Raw genomic sequence first — 22,609 nt, 5'->3', positions numbered from 1 at the left:
TTTTGTGAGTTATGAGAATATTTTATTAACGATTTTGTACTTACCCAGCAGGTGAGGCTATTAACAACAAGGAATAGCAACAAGAAAATCTTTGTGGTTGTTGCTGAAGTTTCGGTAAGTTTGGGTCAGTTGAAGGTTTCGTGTCGAAACTTTCGACATAGACATTAAGTGAGTAATCGGGGAATTCTATTAAGTAAATGGCTAAATTGTGTTACTGAATGCTTGTTTTAGGCTTCGGGGATCTTCTGAGTTGCTGTCTTTTGAAATCTTTCTAGATGCGTATCGGAAAACTTGCAAGTTTCGGTCGCCGGATATGGTGGCTGTCGACGCCACACGGCTAGGCTCACGGGCGTGTGACTAGGCCATGTGAGCCACACGGGTGTGTGGCAGGCCGTGTGATTGGTTATGTAACTCACTGTTTATTAAATTGGGGCCACACGGGCGAGCACACGGGCATGTGTCTATGCTATGTGTAGCCATGTTAGTGCATGATTCACACAGACAACGGACACAGGCGTGTGTCTGGGCCGTGTAACTCACTGTTTGTGGAACGAGACCACAAGACTAGGGACACGGGCGTCTGCCTAAACCGTGTAACTCACTGTTTATGCTGTACACAGGCCGTGTGAGTCTCACGGGCAAGGACACGGGCGTGTGTTCAGGCTGTGTAACTCACTGTTTATGCTTAAAAACCTCACAGCCATGGCACACGGCCGTGTGACTCGGTCGTGTGGCAGGTTATTGGGCCCAATAACTGTCTTTTGAGGCCGAGAATGTTACTTAACCTTGATATTGGGTTCCTCAACGTATGAATAATTGAATTTGAGTATATGAGAACTGTTTGATACACTGAGACTGATCTTTGAGCAACATAATTAAATGTGCACTGTAATACCAACTCTGTTATTGAATTGTCTTATAAATTATATAATGGGTTAGAATGACTAAGCATTTGTTACGGGTAGTTGTGTTCTACATTGGTATGTGTTAGGATGTTGTGAAGGAGGAAGAAATCTATTTTAAAAGCGTGGCTACACCACAATGAGTAGAAATCTAATTCTGGCACTTGTCGCATATTGAAATAGCATCGAAGCTGCGTATCTATAAAAGTGTCAATGAACACTTTGAGGTGTATAGGGTTGGTTGGGCATTGAATGTCCTTAATGGTGTGTTGGGATGGCTGAAGACTGTGTGTAGTGGGCGGGGATAGGAATATTGCATTTGAATCTGATCTGTATCGTATTTAAACTAAAATTGCATATATATACATGTGTAGCTCATCTGTTCTGTATCTGAACTAAAAATTACTTCTGCAATGAATCGAATCCCTAAATTTGAAATTTTTCTATAAATGAATTTTTATAGAATAAATTTCTTCTATGCGCTGAGTTCATAACTCATACTGTCACTGTTTGAATTTCAGGTGGTTCGTAGACTTGAACGGGTCGGTGCCACGGAAGCTCGATCGAACTATTAGCTTTCTTAAAACTATTTCAGTAGAAGCCTGTTAAACTACAACAGAATGACTTTAGCAAATTATATACTTAACTAATATTTGTGTTGAATTTTCTGTGAATCATGGTTTGGTATTATTGTGTCTTGTGTGGTATTTATTTTATCATGTAACTCTCTAAGCTTGGACTAGACGTTTAGGCCGGGTCTAGGGTATTACATTTAGTGGTATCATAGCCAAGTTTGTCAACACTCGGACTGAGTTTGGGCTCATAATGTGTGAGAAAAATAGCTTAGTGATAATTTAGTATCTAAATTAATATAGAAACACTGAAACTTTAGTGAACGACCAAGCCTCCGACGTTGACCCTGTAAGTATTTCGATTCTATTATAAAGATTATAATACTTAAACTGTTGTGGGTAAAATGTTTTGATGTGAACTGGTGAACTCATCCTCTTGGATGTCTGAACTGATCTGTGTACTCTGATATTGTAGCTAGATTGCCAAAAATACCAAGGAGAAAGAACTCGAGCAGAGACATCCTTTATGGGTAATATGCCCAATCTGGATACCAGCGAGACTGTTGGTACTCCCACTGCAGAGACGAATTCTCAGGCTCTAACGGCTGGGGATGACGTACTATCCTAGGCTATGATTCGAGCACTAGAGAGAGTTGTAGGGACTCATTCGGGTTCGAGAAACTAAGGGTCGGTTACTAAATGACTCCGGTCGAATGGAGCTGAATTGTTTAGGGGCATCATAGGAGTCGCTCCTACTGTTACTGAATATTGGCTTGAGGCTACCAAGCGTATTATGACAGACCTTGACTATACTCCTACTCAAAAATTGAGAAGTGCTGTGTCTCTACTCTAGGACGAAGATTATCAGTGATGGCTGACGGTTGAGCAAGGTGCTCAGCCAGAATAGGTTAATTGGGACTTTTCAAGAACGCCTTCCAGGGTAAGTATGTGGGGGCGAGTTATGTTGAGGCTCGCCAATGCGATTTTATGAGCCTAGTTTAGGGTGATCGATCTTTGGCAGAATATGAAGCTGAGTTTCTGCAATTGAGTAGGTATGCATGGACTTTTGTAGCGTCTGGCTACGACAAATGTATGAGGTTTGAGTAATGACTGAGATCTGATCTGCGGGTTCTGATAGCTCCTCAAAGGGAACGAGTTTTTGCAATACTAGTTTATAAGGCAAAGATAGTAGAAGAAGTGAAGCGCATTGAGCGCAAGCGACATGATCGTGAGAAATATTAGAATAAATTTAAGAGGGATTCGAGTCCCTCTGGCTTTGCTCAGTGTCCTAAGAAGCGAGCAAGGTTTGATAGGCCTCCGAGGCCCAAGACACCAGCTGTAGTGACTGAGATTCAGCTGTGCAGTGACTGTGGGAAGTGCCACCTAGGCGAGTGCTTGAAGAAATTAAGAGCATGCCTCCGTTGTGGTTTGATGGAGCATCAAGTTAGGGATTGCCCCCATCGACTTGATTTAGTGCCAGCTGCGGTACAGACTCCGGCTCGTAATCCTGTTCAGCCTTTGAGAGAGGTGCATCAACCATTCAGAGGTCGTAGTGCTGGTAAGGGTTGCAATATATTGGAGAGAGGATAGAGAGCATCGGGTAGAGGTACAGGTCAGGCTAAGGCTCATCAGCCAATACTAGTTTATGCGATGAGACGCCGCGAGGAGAACGATGATGCTGATGTCATTGCAAGTACCTTCTTTATTTATTGTTCCATATTATGCTCTCATTGATATTGGTTCTACTCACTCGTACATAGCTAGTGTTGTTTCTGCAAATCTGGGTTAAACCGCTGAGAATACTACTAGAGAGTTTTCCGTGATTAGTCCTTTGGGTTAGTCAATTCGAGTTTATAGAGTATACAGGCAGGTACCCCTAGAGCTCCAAGGTATGGTATTTCCGACTGACCTAATGGAATTACCCTGTAATGAGTTAGATTTAATTTTGGGAATAGATTGGCTCGTTGAGTATGGGGTTAGTCTAGACTGTGCAACCAAAAGGGTTACTATGAGACCGACTGAGAATGATGAGGAGGTCATAATTGGTGAGCGTCGAGATTACCTCTCTAATGTAATCTCCTCTCTTATAGTAGATAAGTTAGTCCAAAAGGGGTGCGAGGCATACCTTGCTTATGTATCTAATTCTGCTCTCGAAAAGCTTTCAGTGCGAGATATCCGCACCGTGAGGGAATTTCTGGATGTCTTTTCTGAGGAATTACCCAAAGTACCTCCAGATAAAGAGATGGAGTTTGGAATTGATCTATTACAAGGTATTGCTTCAGTGTCTATTGCTCCCTATCACATGACACCGATAGAACTGGCCGAATTAAAAGTGCAACTTCAGGAACTCCTTGATAGAGGATTTAATCGACCGAGTGTGTCTCCGTGAGGAGCACCAGTATTGTTTGTTAAGAAGAAAGACGGGTCGATGAGAATGTGCATTGATTATGGACAGTTGAACAAGTTGACAATCAAGAACAAGTACTTGTTAGAACAAGTTGACAATTAAGAACAAGTACCCATTACCGAGGATTGACGACTTGTTCGACCAGTTTCGAGAAGCATCCGTCTTTTCCAAAATTGATCTACGCTCTAGTTACCATCAGCTCAAAGTCAAAGAGACTGATGTGTACTAAATTACCTTTAGGACTCGTTACGGACATTATGAGTTCCTAGTAATGCCTTTCAGTTTAATGAATGCCCCAGCGGCATTTATGGATTTAATGAATTGGGTGTTTCAATCGTACTTGGATCAATTTGTAGTGGTTTTCATCGATGATATCTTGATCTACTCCATAACTAAAACTGAACATGATGATCATCTTCGTATTTTACTTTAGATACTCCGAGAAAAATAATTGCATGTCAAGTTCAGTAAGTATGAGTTTTGGTTACAGGAAGTCGCCTTTCTGGGTCATGTGGTGACGGCGGAGGGGATCCGAGTTAATCCCAAAAAAATCCAAGCTGTTGTTGAATGAAAATAGCTAAAAAATGTATCTGAGCTTCATAGCTTCCTGGGTTTAGCAGGTACTACCGAAAGTTCGTCAAAGGGTTTTCTCTAATTGCATCACCTCTGACGAAGCTGTTGCGTAAGAATTCTCCATTTGTGTGGTCTGAGGCACAACAATCTAGCTTCGATAAACTTAAGTCCGTTCTAACACAAGCTCATGTCTTAGTTCAACCGTAATCGAGTCGAAAGTTTATGGTATACAGTGATGCTTCCCATGTCGGGTTAGGATGTGTGCTCATGCAAGACGGTAAGGTAGTCACTTATGAGTCACGGCAGCTTAAGACACACGAGGGTAACTACACTCTGTATGATCTTGAACTGGTTGCGGTTGTGTATGCTCTGAAAATCTGGAGACATTATTTGTATGGTGAAAGGTGTATTATTTACACTGATTATAAGAGTCTTAAATATTTGTTAACCCAAAAAAAGTTAAATCTTTGGCAGCTTCGATGAGTTGAATTACTCAAAGATTATGATTGCACGATAGAGTACCATCCAGGTAAGGCTAATGTGGTAGCTGACGCCCTTAGCCGTAGAGCAATGACTGATCTCAGGGCAATGTTAGCTCATTTGAGTTTGGTTGAGGATGGAAGACTATTGGCAGAATTGCAGGTTAAACCGATTTGGGTGGAACAGATTTAAGCTAAACAATTGAGCGATGAGTCCTTAGTGCAACGTTTGCAACATGTTGGTTCAAACAAGAATTCCAATTTTAGCTTGAATAACGATAGTGTTATGCTTCAAGGGTCAGATTTGTGTTCCCAACGATAAGGAATTAAAGCATTCTTATCTATAAGAGGGGCATAATAGTCCTTATGCTATGCACCTTGGTGAGAATAAAATGTACCGAGATCTCTGAGAACTTTATTGGTGGCCCAAACTGAAATGGAAGGTAGTCACTTTTGTGTCTCACTGCCTGACGTGTTAAAAAGTTAAGGCCAAACATCAGTGACCAGACTTAACCTTCAAAGAGGAGCCTGTCCAGATCTTGGAATAGAACATTAAGATGCTGAGGAAGAAAACCATTCCTCTAGTGAAAGTTCTTTGGAGGAACCATGGTACTGAGGAAGTCATGTGGTAACCGGAAGAATCAATTCGATGGCTATATCCGTATCTGTTTGACTCAGGTAAAATTTTGAGGCCAAAATTTCTTTTAGGGGGAAAGAGTTATAACGCCCCAAAATTTTAAGAATTTAATCCTGAGAATCTGCAGTAATTAATTTCTGTATATGTGGTTCTGTGCTCTGCCTTTGTGTTTAAGGTATGGAGTTCGAGTCGCCTCATTAAAAGTTTTGTTGTTTTGAGATCAACCCATAAGCACGCGTTACTCGATTAAGTTCAATTCAGTGTGAAATTGTGTCAAGAATGAGCCTATTGGTTCACTGGTTAAACATGTTTCTGTATCTTGTCTGGTCCTGAGTTTGAATCCCATCATATGCGCTAGGAAAAAATATTTTTGTCAAATGCCAGAAATCTGCCTGGAAGTTAAAAAATTAATTAACGATAGTTTCTTCTTCTTTATTTTCTTTATTTCTTTCTTTTTGGTCGTTTTTTTATCTTCTTTTCTTCTTTTTCATTTTTGATTATTTTGTTAATCGGAATAGTGGCGAAATACAGGATTAACGAAAACTCTGTTATTAGTCACTGGTCAGAAAGCTGTCGGGTAAGTAACTGTCAATGCAAACATCTTCGCAATTTTCCTTCGCCTCGTAAATTACTTAGAACGGGGTATTTTTGTGAGTTACGAGAATATTTTATTAACGGTTGTGTACTTACCTAGTAGGTGAGGCTATTAACAACAAGGAATAGCAGCAAGACAATCTTTGTGATTGTTGTTGAAGTTTCGGTAAGTTTGGGTCAGTTGAAGATTTCGTGTTGAAACTTTCGACATAAGCATTAAGTGAGTAATCAGGGAATTCTATTGAGTAAATGCCTAAATTGTGTTACTGAATGCTTGTTTTAGGCTTTAGGGATCTTCCGAGTTGTTGTCTCTTCAAAATCTTTCCAGGTACGTATCAGAAACCTTAGTTTTTGCAAGTTTTGGTCGCCGAAAATGGTGGTTGTCGACGCCATACGGCCAGACACACAAGCGTGTGGCAAGCCGTGTGATCAGCCTTGTAACTCACTATTTATTGAATTTGGGCCACACAGGTGGGCACACAGGCTTGTGTTTAGGCCGTCTGTGGCCATGTTAGTGCCGGGTTCACACGGGCAACGGACACGGGCATGTGTCTGGGCCATGTAACTCACTGTTTATGGAACAAGACCATACGGCCAGGGACACAGGTGTGTGTCCAGGCCGTATAACTCACTGTTTGTAGTATAAAAGTCACACGGGAAGGGACATTGGCATGTGTCTAGGCCATGTAACTCACTGTTTATGCAAAAAAACCATACGGCCAGGGCACACGGGCGTATGACCCGGCCGTGTGGCAGATTATTGGGCCCAAGAACTGTCTTTTGAGGCCGAGAATGTTACTTAACCTTGATATTGGTTTCCTCAAAGTACGAACAATTGAATTTGATTATATGAGAACTGTCTGATACACTGAGACTGATCTGTGAGCAACATAATTAAATGTGCACTGTAATACCTACTCTATTATTGAACTGTATTATTAATTGTATAATGAGTTAGAATGACTGAGCATTTGTTACGGGTAGTTATGTTCTGCATTGGTATGTGTTGGGATGTTGTGAAGGAGGAAGAAATCTGTTCTAAAATCGTGGCTACACCACAATAAGTATAAATCTGATTTTGGCGCTTGTCGCATATTGAAATAGTAGCTAAGTTGCGTATCTGTAAAAGTGTCAACGAACACTTTGAGGTGTGTAGGGTTGGTTGGGCATTGAATGTCCTTAATGGTGTGTTAGGATGGCTGAAGACGGTGTGTAGTGGGTGGGGATAGGAATATTACATTTGAATATGATCTATATCGTATTCGAACTGAAATTGCATATATATATATATATACATGTGTAGCTCATCTGCCTTGAATCTGAACTGAAAATTACTTCTGCAACGAACCGAATCCTTGAATTTTGAATTTCGCTATAAATGAATTTTTATAAAATAAATTTCTTTTACACGTTGAGTTCACAACTCATATTGTTACTGTTTGAATTTTAGGTGCTTCACAGACTTGAACGGGTCGGTGCCGCTGAATCCGGTCGAACTATTAGCTTTCTTAAAACTATTTCAGTAGGAGCCTCATTAAACTACAATAGAATGACTTTAGCAGATTATATACTTAACTAATATTTGTGTTGAATTTTTTGTGAATCATGGTGTAATAGGCCAATTTGCCCGACCCATTTTGTTAAACCAAAAAAAAAAAAAAAAGAAGAAAGAAAAACAAAATATTAAAATTTAGCCCAAATGTCCATTTACAAAAAAACCAATATTAAAGAGCCTAGCCCAATATCCCCAACCCAATTAGCCTAACACCTAACCCTGGCCCAAATCACCTAAGCCCAAAAAAAAATCGCAAACAGAAACCCTAGGTTTCTAAGATTCATGCGCCGCAGCCAAGCCTTCCGCGCGTGACCAGCCTCCATACGCTCCGAGCCACTCTCTACGCACGTAGCCCCACTCACGCGAGCCTCCATAGGAGCGCGCCCGCGAACATCCGTACGTGCCACGTCCCAGCTGGCACTGTACGACCGTACCTGTAGCAAAAACAACAACCAACAAGAGGAAGCATTGGAATGAAGTAGCAAAAAACAAAAAATAACAGAATAGGCAGCACAGCAAAGATGAGGGCAATAAATAAAAATGTAAAAATATATCTCGATTTATTTTGATTTTTACAAAATTCGGCTATAAAAGGTCGATTCAAATATGTATTCGGGATCTTTTTTTTCACAATATCAATACAAAAATCCAAAAGTAAAAAGACTGAGTTTTTGAATGTGATTCATACATATTTTCTTCTTTCCTCCATTTTTTTTATTCTCTTTACTATTCTTGTTTCTGATTTACCATAGTAAAAATAATAGAAAGGTGTAAAGAAATTAGAAAAACATACCTTGCGGTCGAATCCCCATTCTCTCCGTCGCAGTCGGGGGTGGAGCGAGGGTTCGGAGGTCTCGTTTTGTGCGATTTTTTAGGAAGCGGCGCAGAGAGTTTTTTTTCTTTTCGATTAGGGTAAATGTCAAATGGCTTAGGGTTTTGTGTTTTAGATGGTGAAGGAGACGTCATCGTTTGATGCTAGGACCACGGCTCTGAAACAGCGTCGTTTGCAGGCAGGGATCCGCACGGTGACCCGATCCGAGGGAGGGATCAGCGCATTTTGCCTTTATGGACTATTTATGCAGCAAGTCCTTCTATATTTTATATGACTTTGATTCAATTGTTTTATTTATTTTAATTTATACGTTATATTTGATTCGGATTTCAATTAAGTACAGTTTAGAACAATGTCGTTTTGAGAATTCCAATCCATAAGCCAAAGAGGATTTTGCGTTAAATTGCCATAATGGTCCCTATGATATTCAATGGTTTTCAATACAGATGTTTGCTTATTAATTTCAAATCAACCCTTGGAATTTTTGCTTGAATTTAAAATAAATCCATTTTTCATTAAATTAAACATTTTATTATTAATTTCATTTATTGTTTAGTATATCTATTATTTTTCTTTTATATATTAATTAGTCAAATTTTACCATAAATTTTTTATATAATATTACTTTATGTATTCTTTACTTAATTTTATAAATATTTTATATATGTTTTAGATTCTATCTTAATATAATTTACACATATTTTTTGTTTATGTATATATATATATATATATATATATAATTAACTTCAAACTTTTAATAATACTTCATATTTTTATATATGTATATATAGTATTTTTAGTACACATACGTATATATATAATAATATGTTATTAATTTCAAATAATTTTTTTATGCATAGAAATCTTATTCCTTAAATTTGTTATTTTATTTCATTTATTTAACTTTTGTATATTATTACTATGTATGTATTATTATTTATGCTAGATTTTATTTTTATAAATCAAAATGTAGGTACTAATTTTGTGTTATTCACTTTTATTTTCTTTCCTTTTTAAATCTTTCATTAAAATTTATTCAAACTTGTTATTATTATTATTTTTCATTATTTGAAGATTTTTTATTTATTGATTATTAATTTTAGGTTGCTTAATTATTAATATGGATGTTTGTATAACATGATTAAAGAATGTTTGTATTAGCTTAAATTTAGATTGTATTTCATCTTTTACATTGTATGTATTGTTATCCAATAATGTTCTTTTTGCGAGAATTGTATTTTATTAAGGCATCATAGTTGTTTTATTACTTAACTCCTAAAAGCTTGGTGTTCATAAATTCTCGAAAGAATGGTGCCTTAACTTACTAGGCTTCGATTCTTCTCGATGAATTCAGATAATCAAGTGTTCAATCTTTAAAAAACATTCAATTTTTAAAATTAAGCATTTAGGATTTCAAAATATCGGGTCCTAACTTATTGGATGTGACTTTCTGTTATCCAAATTTTAAAATAAAGGCAATATTCGACATTTAGGAATTTGGTGAAATCGAACCCTAACTTATTGGGTTTTGATTTCTTCATTCGACCAAAATGATCAGATATCCTTCTCAAATACATAGGTTTTAAAAGTCAAAAGATAAACTTAATTTCGCGTATTTAAAATGTTACACTCTAACTTATTGAGTGTGACAATCTATGTCTTCGAAATAAGTGAGTCTCATCATCCGATTCATTTCATTCAAATTTCTTTTCAAAGGATCATATTTTAAAATCTTGTTGAGTTTTTTATACTAAGACATTAAGACATTAAACAATCAATTCGGTACCAATTTTTGGGCGTCACGAGAGTGCTAACCCTTCCTCGTACGTAACCGACTCCCGAACCTGTTTTCTCAAAATTCGCAGACCTAAAATTATTTTCAAGGTGATCCGATCACACCTCAATAAAAGATAGGTGGCGACTCCAATTTTCATTTTTTAGTCGACAACTAAATTTTATTTTTCAAAAAAAAGTGGTTTCGACACATGGTTTGGTATTATTGTGCCTTTTGTGGTAGTTGTTTTATCATGTAACTCTCTAAGCTCGGACTAGACATCGAGGCCGGGTCTAGGGTGTTAAAATGAGGAAGAGAGTGAAAAAGAGAAGTGAAAGAAAATATAAGTGAATGATGTGTGTTGAGTGAAATAAGGAAGAAAATGGGGCAATTTATACTTGAAATTGGTAGCTCAAGTTAGCGAAAAATAGCATGAAATACCCCTTCATATGGTGGGCCATGCTAAGTGGAAGAAGTGGTTGAATGAGTTTGTTTTTTTTAGCTTAGGGTGTGAATGAAAAATCTAGAAAAGATGAGAGGTTGGAACAACAATTGGGAAAATTTTAGGGGCTATTTTGTAAGTCTTGAAATCAACTTAAATTAGCTTATTTGGTCAGCAAGTTGGGACGGTCTGGGTTGCTCTCTTGGGCTTGTCCATCCTCCCTCTTTATTTGCTCAATTCAAGCCATTTTTCTCCGTTTCAGGTTGTTCACTTTTTCCGATAAAAATTTAATCGGATCAACTAATTCAATAAAGTCCAAGAGAATAAATTTAAGTCCTCCATGGTTGTTAATTCATCAACTTCTACTCCAAAGATGCCTCGACAATTAATTCTTTCAAGATGACTACCGAGTTGATTTTCCACCCTTTGTGCAAACTGTCAAAAATAACCCAAACCATGCAAAATTATTATAAAATAACTAAAATTCAAAATGTTTTATAAATTAAGTTCAAATGAATTATTTTATAATAAAAGTATAAAATTCGACAGAAATTACTTAGAAACTGCATGCATTAGTGCTGAAAAAGTCTATATATTTTAGTGTTTCTAGTAGGGTAAAAATGACTTGAGGTGTTACCTTGCTTTCATATAGTGACCTTTAATGGAGGTTGCGGATCTTATTTAGGGACTCTTTGCCACTCATTATTTTTAAAAAAAATGCTATTTAAGGTTTTTTTTGCTACCTTTAGTTAGTTATTTGCTGAAATTGAAAATGCAATGGAAGTGCTAGACTGCAGTCACCACTACAGTTTGGCACTACGAAAAATTGTGCAAACAAAAAAGAAATAACATCAAGCTTTGTTTACGTAGTCTGGTTTCTCTATGCCGCAGAGCCTAGCTCAATGAGTAATTTCACTATATTTAATCCACAATATAACAAGTGATTCACACTCTATCACTCTCTAAGTATATAGATCTCACATATATACCTAAATACTAGAACACTTACCCCCAAATCTTTTCTTTTAGAACTTAGGAAGTAAACACTAAATAATGGATACAAAAATAGTTTACACTCTCCCACAAAACAGTTCCTTAATAAAAAAAATTAGAATTCACTCAATTAACTCTCATTACATAACTTGAACAAGCCTCAAAACATATATCAATTTCGACTTGCTAACATAGAATTTATGTGAATACAAAGTAAATCCTAGAAAATAACTATTACATCAATAACAATCAAAGTACAGTCAGTTAAAGATATGCTTTCCAAAATCAACAATACTATCTTGATCAAATCTCCACATTCCAAGGATTTTATTGATTCACACAAATCCAATCCAATCTTCAAATGCCAATGATTGGTTTCCATAGATGGAGCAAAGTATTTTCAATATAACAACACATAACTAGGGCCAAAGATTTTCTTCGTTAAATTATCATACCATATAAGACAAGTTTTTAATCACCTCAGTGGCAATCTGCAGTTGACACTTTCGGGTGCCACTCAACAACTCTCAACTTATTTTACCTCAATAGGTTTCCAAATAAGTGTCCATATATGATTCAAAGAAAATAAATTTGGGTGACATTCTTCTTAGCTTAAATGACATGTTATTAAACATACATGGTATTCTTATTCAAACATCAACCATCCATTATTCAATCAATAACATGAATAATATAATTAATATATTAAATAGCTAGCCAATGTTTCTACAATTCCATCCTCGAAAAATAATAAAAAATTGTAAAAGATTACATAGTTCAACAAAGCATAGATTAGGCCTTAAGCCACCTTAGGAATGGATTGAATCACCACGAACCTTCACAAACACATGTTATGAGAACAAATACATGTATTTGTTGTCCTATCTAGAAAAATGTCTAATAGCTAGATGTGTATTTTTATTGAGTAGAACTAAATTAGTTTTTATTAATTTATAGATTATAACTTAACCTTAAATCCTTTTATGAATTATTTACTTGTTATACCTCTACCCCGATTGAGATACATGGCAACATGAGAACCAACCGAAGAGACCCATGAATACCCACTTGCCTTATGCTGTCCAGATGGTTGCTTAGTGACCAACCACTCGCATGCTTCATACCATCCATATGAGGGACCATCTATCCTTAATCATCTGATTAGACCCTTTGCTAGGTCACTCGCTACTAACGGGTACGTTCTCTTCAAGAGGAGACCACCCGGGAACAATGACCTACCTATAAATGCTGCAACAACACAACATAGATGGGGCGCTCTCCTTTCCTCCCAACAAATCTTAAGATGTCAAGCATCATCCTTTCCCCTCCATTCTCCTATCCACTCTCCTACATTTCTGACTCTCACCCAGGCATGGGTGAACCGACTTTCCTCCACACCATTCCCTTCTCTTTTTGCTCCACCTTCATTCATACTTTGTATCTACACTTTTGATGTACATTGTGTACTTACATTGATCATGAGTAAGTGAAAGACTCTGTTTGTATGACTTGTATACTTTTATATATTGAAAACCTATGACCCTTAAAATAATAAGCAAAATGTTCGTATGATATGTACCTAATTTATATGATTAGAAAACAAATTAAAAAATATGGTTTAATTGACGTAGTGGAATTTAAAAAATAAATAAATTTGGTTTTTTTTGTGATATCTAAAGTAATAAATCTTATCAAATAAGTATCTATAGGTCGAGGCCGCAAAGAGATGTCCAAGTCATAAGAGCCATATAAGAAAATTCCTGAACATTCCAATCAACATGAACTGAAGATTGATCCTTTCAAACTTTCAACCAATAATCTTCTCTGTTATTCTTAAGCTCATAATTGCAGATAGTGGGATCTTATCTAAAAATCAATCACAAGACCAAATTGACTCTCTTAGAGGAAAAGTTTGTGCAATCTTCTTGTGAAATCAGACCAATTTTAAAACTCTCTAGATCTCAAATTATAATTACTTGATGAATGTAATTATAATCATTTCCTAATCTAGAAACAGGACTTAAGAAAAAATAGAATTTGTTTGAGTACAAGAAAAGCTGCTCAAAAAACTTTTCATTAAATTTCTGCAAAGTTTTCTCTTAGTATATAGACATATGTAATTTTTGGCTAACTTATAATAAATTCATAATCCAACTAGACCATAAAGGAGGGTTGACAACTTACTTAAAGGTGAAGAAACCCTTTGTCAACCATCACTTGCCAAGTTAGGCTGAGTTGTTGGTTGATGCCTAACCCAAATTTTTTGAGTTTACCTTCTTAATTTGAATAAAAAAAAACTAAGCCTGATTATTTAATTGGAAAAATAATTAATGAAACCTCCAAATTAATTTTAACTAAATTATTTACTCAAATCAATTCTAATTTCGTTAAAATCATGATAATTTAACCGTATTAAAATATATGTGTAAACTTATTTAATTATTTGAATAAAACTAACTTCAATGATTACTTAATTTATTCATCAAATTGAATAATGATCCAAAGAAATTAAATTTATTCTAATTCATCTCTTACTTTATTAAGAAAATACAATTACTACAAATAGTAATTCATGCAATCTATATATCTCATTTCAATTTGTCCATTAATTTTAAGCTCATAGATGCATCCCATTCAAGTTTAAATGAACAAGCGAAGGATCGATTGGATATAAATTAGGACTAAAATAACTTATAATTAAATTTGATTTTTATCTATTAATTATAAGATTATTTAATCATAAAGTCAAACACTCCAACAATATTGTCGGATATTCATGATTCTTTAAGGTTAAATCTATTCACCTAATTTAATTTTTTTCATAATCATTATTGTATCTACTATTATGAAAACAATCATTTAATGGTTAAATCTTTTCTCAAACAAATAAGTCATAATCTTATTTCATTTTCATAAACCATATAATATCATTAAAAGATATATTTACTCTATATTAAACTTTAATTATATTATTGTAAATGAAATCATGTTATATATAAATTATTTACCCAACATATTAACTGTATGCGTACTACTTGAAAATGCATAAGTGTCTTCACACGTGAGCTTTACATAAAAAAAAACCCACCTTTAATTAATTATTAGTGGAATGAAACCAAAAGAAAATCACGAGATTTACCTCAAAAAATAATTTTTATTAATTAGTGTAAAACTCGGTGTTAAGAATATTCTATTGAGTATTGGTTTCATTTCACACGAACTCGAACTCAAATCTTATGACCTTCATTCTCTACTCTAATATTAAAAAATATTATTTTATTTTTTTATATCAAGTAAATAACTTTAATTTAATCAACAAAATTTATATAAAATAAAAATGAAATATGACAATCATATTAATCATGTAAAATAAGAAATAATTTTAAGTGAAGGTTGATCCACATATCAACATTTTATAATATTAAAATAATAACTCAAACATATTATTTATCAAAATAAATAATATTTTCATATTTCTTTAATTAATTTAATTTTAAAATCAATTATATTTTATTTTGAAATCAATTCTATTTAGTATTTTTTTCTTTTACATGAGTCTCAATTTTAGGGACTATTTGCATTACTTGCAGGGTTTTAATATTCGGTATATAATTTTATTTTTTCATCTATTTTTATTACGTTTATAGAAATTTAATTTATCATTCTAGCATCAATTATCAAGATTTTAAAATTAAATATATATTATCATGTTTTAATTTCTTAATTATATTATTTATAAAATAATTAATTCTACAAATAAAAGAATTTTTTAATTTGTCTTCGAAAACAATAATAATCCGCCCCAAAAGGGACGTGAGACTCCGCTTAGTCAAGTCTTGATTTAACTAACCACCTTGAAAAGGTCAAAGGGCAAAAATTATGGTCAAAGTAATATGTAATTAATATAAGGGTAAATTTTACAAATAGCCATTCAAAGTATAAAAGATTACAATTTAGGCACTCGCGTTACGTAATTCATTTATTCTGATTACTCCAGTTATAAACTCTAACAGAATCTTATATGGTATTTTTTTGACACATGGACCAACTATTGGATGCTACATGATACAATTTGCAATATTATAAGTGTTGCATACCACTTTAAAAGACTAAAATATAATTTTCTCAATACTAATTATTAATCAAAAGAATAATAATTAAATAGTTGAAAAACCAAGAAATCCAAACCTCTTCTTAATTTTTAACTTAGAATTTGATTTTCAAACTTGTGATGATCAAATTATTCAAGGTTTTGCTGCTACGATTACTTCAGCAACGACTTCACTTATTGTTGGATTAGACCATTTCCCATTTGGGTAATTCAATAATTCCCAGTTTGAAAAATGTCTTCTAATTTTTAATATAAAAGTTAATAATGAGATTAAGGATAATTTGGCTGTATTATTGTTTTTCTTTTCAAATTCTAAATTAAAATTTGAGGATAAGATGAGGCTTGGATTTCTGGGTTTTTCAATTATTTAATTTTTTCTTTTATTTTGGTTCATAAATAGTATTGGAAAAATTATATTTTAATCCTTTATAGTAGTATGCAACACTTACGACATGGTAAATTGTAGCATCTTATGATTGGCTTACATGTCAACAAAAAGTTATATAAGATTTTGTTAGAGTTTATAATGAGAGTGACTGAAATGAACAAACTATATAATGCGGTGTCTAAATTGTAAATTTTTTATTTTAGTGACTAAAATGAAAATTTTTAATAGTGGGGTGATTATTTATGTAGTTTACTCATAATATAATTAATGTATTTAAGAAAGTTTTGTAGAAGGAAAGTTAGACAAATTTGTTGAATAAAATCAAGGAATATTTAGTAAAAGCAAAAGTGGTACATGAAATATGATGAAAATAGGGAATAGTTTCCTCAAATTCATATCAATTTGTTATATTAAGCATTAAAATCAATATAAAGAAACCTTAATTTGCTCCTAAACTCACTTCTTCCGAGGGGACCTTTTTTTCATTGCATAACCATTTATTCTTCATATTGCAATGTTTGGTCCAAAATAGATTATCCATGTTTATGATCTAACATAATTAAATAATTTATCTTTCCATTAAAATATTATTTTATTTATGGTTAATTATGATGGTGGATATCAGCCCATATGTATCAATAGATTTTAAATTAGTACCAAATAATTTAAAATTAGTTCTTGTAAAAAAAAATTAGTGTTTTTGATAGTTTTAATATTTTTAATATATTTCAATCAATACTAAATTATATCGTTTTTTTATACATAAAAGAGAAAAGGATCAAAAGCTACTGCTTAATTATTCTTGTGTAGGTGATTTGTAATACCCTAAACCCGGCCTAGACGTCCAGTCCAAGTTTAGAGAGTTACATCATCGATACTCAGTTACCACACAAATAACACAATAATACTAAACCATGCTTTGCATAATATTCATCACAAGGACTAGTTAAGTGTATAATCTTCCAAAGTCCTACTATCATAGTTTACCGAAACTTTTAACGTAATACTTAAAAGAAAGGTAAAAGCTTCACCGAGCTCCAGCGACACCGACCCGTTCAAGACTGAGAACCACCTGAAATTCACTCAATAACAAAGTGAGTTGTGAACTCAATGCGTAAAAAAAAGTTTGTTCAACTAATGCTCACTTATAAAATAATTCCAAAATCAAAGATTTGGTTTGATACAAAAGTAATTTCAGTTCAGATTCAGAGCAGATTAGTTACATATATATAAACAATTTTAGTTCTGTATACGAAACAGATCAGATTCAGATGCAATATTCCTACCCCCATCCACTACACACCGTCTTCGGCCATCCCAACACACCGTTAAGGACATTTAATGCCCAACCAACCTTGCACACCTTAGAGTTTCCGTTTGACACTTTTATAGAGGCGCAACTTAATTGCTAGATCAGAATGCGACAAAGCACCAGAATTAGATTTATACGCATCGTGGCTGAGTCACGATTTTAGAGCAGATTACGCCACTTTTCACAATATCCCAACCCATGCAAATGCAGAGCACAAATACCCATATCATGTATTCAGTCATTCTAATTTATTTCACTAATGGATAAGACAGTTCAACATCAAAATAAGTATCATAGTATACATATAACTATGTTATTCACAGATCATTCTCAGAGTATCAGACAATTCTCATATAATCAAATTCAATCATCCATACATTGAGGAGGCCAGTATTGATGTTAAGCAATATTCACGACCTCAAAAAGAGGTTTCAGGCCCCAATAACATGCCACACAGCCTTGTCATACGCCCATCTCCTCTGCCCATGTGGTTCTGAAGCATAAACAGTGAGTTGCACGGCCTGGGGACACGCCTGTGTGACTCACACGGCCTTGGCACACGCCCGTGTCCCTGGTCATGTGGTCTTATACTACAAACAGTGAGTTACACGGCCCAGACACATGCCCGTGTCTGTTGCCCGTGTGAACCCTGCACTAATATGGCCACACACGGCCTAGACACACGCTCGTGTGCCTTGCCCGTGTAGCCCCAAATTTATAAACAGTAAGTTACACGGCCAACCACACGGCCTGCCACACGGCCATATGGCTCACAGAGCTTGGACACACGCCCGTGTGCCTGGCCGTGTGGCGTCAACAACCACTATTTTCGGTGACCAAAATTTCTAAAAATTAAGGTTTCTAGTACGCACCTAGAGAGATTTCGAAGTAACAACAACACAAAAGATCCTCGAAGCCTAAAACAATCAATAACACAATTTAGCAATTTAATTAGCAGAATTTCTCGATTATGCACTTAGTGCCTATGTCGAAAGTTTCAACACGAAACCTTCAACGGACCCAAACTTATCGAAATGTCAGCAAAAATCACGGAAATTGTCATGTTGCTATTCATTATTGCTAATATTCTCGCCTATTAGGGAAACAAACGATCGTTTATCAAATATTTTCGCAATCCACAAAATAACCAATTCAAAGCAAGTTACAAAAACGAAAAAAACCACGAAAACGCTCACATTGACAGCTACTTAGACGATAGCCTTCTGAACAACGACTAATAATAATATTTTCATAAATCTCGTATCCCCCACGACTTCGATTAGCAAAATAAAATAAAACAGAAAAGAACGAAGAAGAAGATAGAAGTGACGAAGAAGAAATGAAATAAAAAATATTAAAGAAGAAAGAACTAACAGTAATTAAATTCCTAACTCCCAAGAAGATTTCTAACATTTGATAAAAAATTTCCTTATCGTCCCCTTCGGGACTCGAACACGGGACCTAACAAAATACAGATGCTTAACCAGTGAACCAGAAGGCTCATTCTTAGCACAATTTCACACTAAATTGAACTTAACTGAGCAATGAATGATTAAGGGTTGTTTTTTAAAATAACAAAACTTTTAGCAACGCAACTTGAACTTCAGCCCTTAAATGCAAAACCAGAGCACAGGACCACAGATACAAAAATTTAATTACTGCAGATTCTCACAATTAAATTCTTAAAATTTTAGGTCGTTACATGATTCTCATGCTGTCAGCATGTAGAGTTGACTCAGCTTCTTCTGGAGGTTCATTGAAAAAATGATATCCAAGCTCCCTTATTTTTGCACCATTAGAAAATGCATCGGCGATGTCATTTGCCTCTTGATAAACATGCTCTAGATGAACAATTCATCCTCTTTGCAACATTTTACGTATGCTCTAGACTGATTTAATCATTTTAAAATTTATATTTGCATAAACATATTTCTACCTAAATGATCAAGATGTTAAAAGTACCATGAAGGCCATTGTACTATGAGTCAGATTGCATTTTACCTTATTTACTCAAATAGTAAGTAAATTAGTTTTTGTACATTAGATCAAAGAGAAAATTTGTCATTTTGTTAAAATTTTCATCCATTTATATTATTAAAATTGGGGTGACTAACAGAATAACCAAACAGTTACACGTGATGTGTCATATGTACCTCATACTAACATAAATGAACTAGTTTTAAACGATAGAAATATATAGAAATTTTAACATAAGAACTAGTTTGTTCTTTGATCTAATGTATAAAATTTATTTTCCATTTTTAGTAGAGGTGCAAAATGCAATTCAATTCTTTGTTTAAGGGCTTCCATGGTACTTTTTACCTATTGAGATACATTTATATATATTATTAAAAATTAAAGATATAAATATATTTTTTTAAATTATAAATAAATTTAAAATTTAGCAATACTACTGTTGGAACTTTGACTGCTTTATGTTCGAACAACAAATAGAACAATACCTTCGGTGAGTCAAAGTCTGTGTGTTGACATATTTGACTTTTGATTTAATCTCACTAATCCAGCAAATGAAGAAATATTTTGTGTCAAATATCATCCTTATCCATTTGACTGACTTGGAGGATAAGGGAGGAGTTTGAAGTTTATCCTTACCCTATTCTCTTAAGAATTTTGAAATTGATGGAAAGTTGTTCTATAAAGAGATTTATTTGAATATTTTTTTCAAATAATTTATGAAGGTAATTATCAACATTTAATTTAGTTATAAAAACTCATTTTTTAGTTGATGATCAACGTTAAAGAAGAGCCTATGAATAGGTCGATCGTCAAATTTCTTCTTGAGCCGTTTGGGGTGTTTTAGACACTCCTTGTTTAGAGTTTTTTATTGAGAGGTATTGCATGTAATGTGAGGTATTTCGGGAGAGTGACTTGTAACAATTTGTAACAACCTTTTTATTAAGGAATGTTTAGACAATATATAATAATTGAATGAAAGTATAATTATTAGGATAGTAATTAAATTTTCTTGTAATTACAAAAAAAAATGTAATTCCTTAGATGTGTTTTTGTTGTCAAGTTGTAATTACATTATAATTCCTATATCACATTTAGTAGTACAAAATTGTAATTGTACAGTTGCATAATTTATCATTTTAAAAATATTAATTACTCGAATATTATTAATATGATAAAAATAATTTCGAACAAGTAACAAAAGTTAATCAAATTACCATATGTGCAAATTTATCTAATTTTTCTAATTTATATTTGTTGGGTTATTCCCTCTTTAATATTTAACTTATGTTCCTTATCATCATCTGTTGGTTCTTGACTAAGTTCATCATCATTTGAATTTGAATCTGCATTGTTAATATTATCAAGATTTCTTTCTTCCATATACTCTTTGAAATATGGATCCTGTTAACTCCACCTATGATTGAAGTTATGAAATATGCAACATGCAATACACCAAAATAGGCTTTTAGCGGCGTTTGGACAAAAAATGCCGCTAAAAATCAAGCATTAGCGGCGCATTTAGGAAAACGCTGCTAAAGTAAAGCATTAGCGGCACTTTTTGAGAAACGCTGCTAAAAATAGAGCATTAGCGCCGTTTATAAGGAAGCACCGCAAAAAACCCAAGCCCAGCGCCGTTTACTGAGGCTTTGGGGACTTTAGCGGCGTTTTTCAAAAAGCGCCGCTAATGCTGGGGGATTTAGCGGCGTTTTTGAAGAAGCGCCGCTAATGATCTGGGCTTTAGCGGCATTTTTGAAAAACTGTCGCTAATGATCTAGGCTTTAGCGGCTTTTTTGAAGAAGCGACGCTAATGCTCTGGCCTTTATCGACGTTTTTTAGAAAGTGTCGCTAATGCTCAGGGGCTTTTAGCGGGGCTTTAGCAGCGTTTTTGAAAAAGCGCCGCTAATGGTAGAAAGTTTGATGAAACGACGTCACATTTCATGAGGTTTAGGGGTATTAACACTGAAAAAAAATTAAATTTTAGGGTTAACTTAGGGATTAGTATTTAAGGTTTATCATATACAGTTTAAGGTTTTAGGGTTCATGATATAATGTTTATTATTTTAGGATTAGAGTTTTGAGTTCAAGGTTTATGGTGTAGGTTTAGGGCTTAGGGTTTGGGGTTTAAGGTTTAAGGTTTAGGGTTTAGGGTTTACGTTTTAATGTTAAGATCAGGTTAGTGTTTACAGTTTATAAGATATAGAAGTTTAGTGTTTTAGGGCTTGATGTTTATGGTTTACGGTTTAGTGTTAATGGTTTAAGGTTTAAACAATGCATGGTTTTGGGTTTTGGATTTAGGGTTTAGGGTTTAGTTTTATGTATTTTAGGGTTTAATTACTTTTGTGATATCAAATTCAAAAAAATTACAAATACTTTTTGTTTTTTACTTCTTATTATGTTATTAGGGTTCTAAGTGACACAGATGCTTAGTTTATTGACTCGTTGTGGCATATATGTTATGATGAAACAAATTAATTGTGTTATTTACATTCGTTTATTAACTTAAAAATAGAGCATAAATTTAAAATTGAAATACATTATTTGAATAATATTAATAATTTATAAATTTGAATGTTGATAATATTTAAATTATACACTCTCTAAGATTTATAAAATTTATTAAATTTTAACAATTAAAATATCATATTTTTAAATAATATTATTGAAATAATATTAATAATGTCATATTAATGTATTGTTTAAAAATAATGTCATATTAATGTATCAAATTCATAAATATATTAAAATTTGAAAACATATAAACTTATTAATATATATTTAAAAAGTGAATAATTAGTGGCGTTTTGTCAATAAACGCCGCAAAAAATATAATAAAAATTGAACAAAACGGCGTTGTTTCATTGACGAATTAAATATTAGTGGCGTTTTATCTCCAAACGCCGTAAAAGTTGTAAAATTAGTGGCGTTTCCCTGTAAGCGCCGCAAAAATTGAAATAGAAAACAGCGTCGTTTGAAACATATAATCAGTTTTGGACTATAACCCCGCTCTTGGCCCCAAATCTCCTATCTGTCGAAATCCCTAATTCTTTTTTCTATCTGCGAT

At 34.0% G+C, this 22,609-nt stretch overlaps 1 protein-coding gene across 1 annotated transcript; it reads left to right on the top strand.

The window, feature by feature from the left end:
• Positions 1-3,124: 3,124 nt before the first annotated feature.
• On the top strand, positions 3,125-3,863 carry LOC128040504 (uncharacterized). The gene is made up of 2 exons (XM_052629273.1): positions 3,125-3,167; positions 3,430-3,863. Exons 1-2 carry the CDS (start codon positions 3,125-3,127, stop codon positions 3,861-3,863), a joined length of 477 nt encoding a protein of 158 aa, XP_052485233.1.
• The last annotated feature ends 18,746 nt before the right edge of the window (positions 3,864-22,609 follow it).

This window comes from Gossypium raimondii, chromosome 4 (genome assembly GCF_025698545.1).
Source record: "Gossypium raimondii isolate GPD5lz chromosome 4, ASM2569854v1, whole genome shotgun sequence".
In the NCBI taxonomy this organism is placed as follows: domain Eukaryota; kingdom Viridiplantae; phylum Streptophyta; class Magnoliopsida; order Malvales; family Malvaceae; genus Gossypium; species Gossypium raimondii.
Note: the sequence above shows the minus strand (reverse complement) of the source record. Positions and strands in the feature narration are given on the sequence as shown.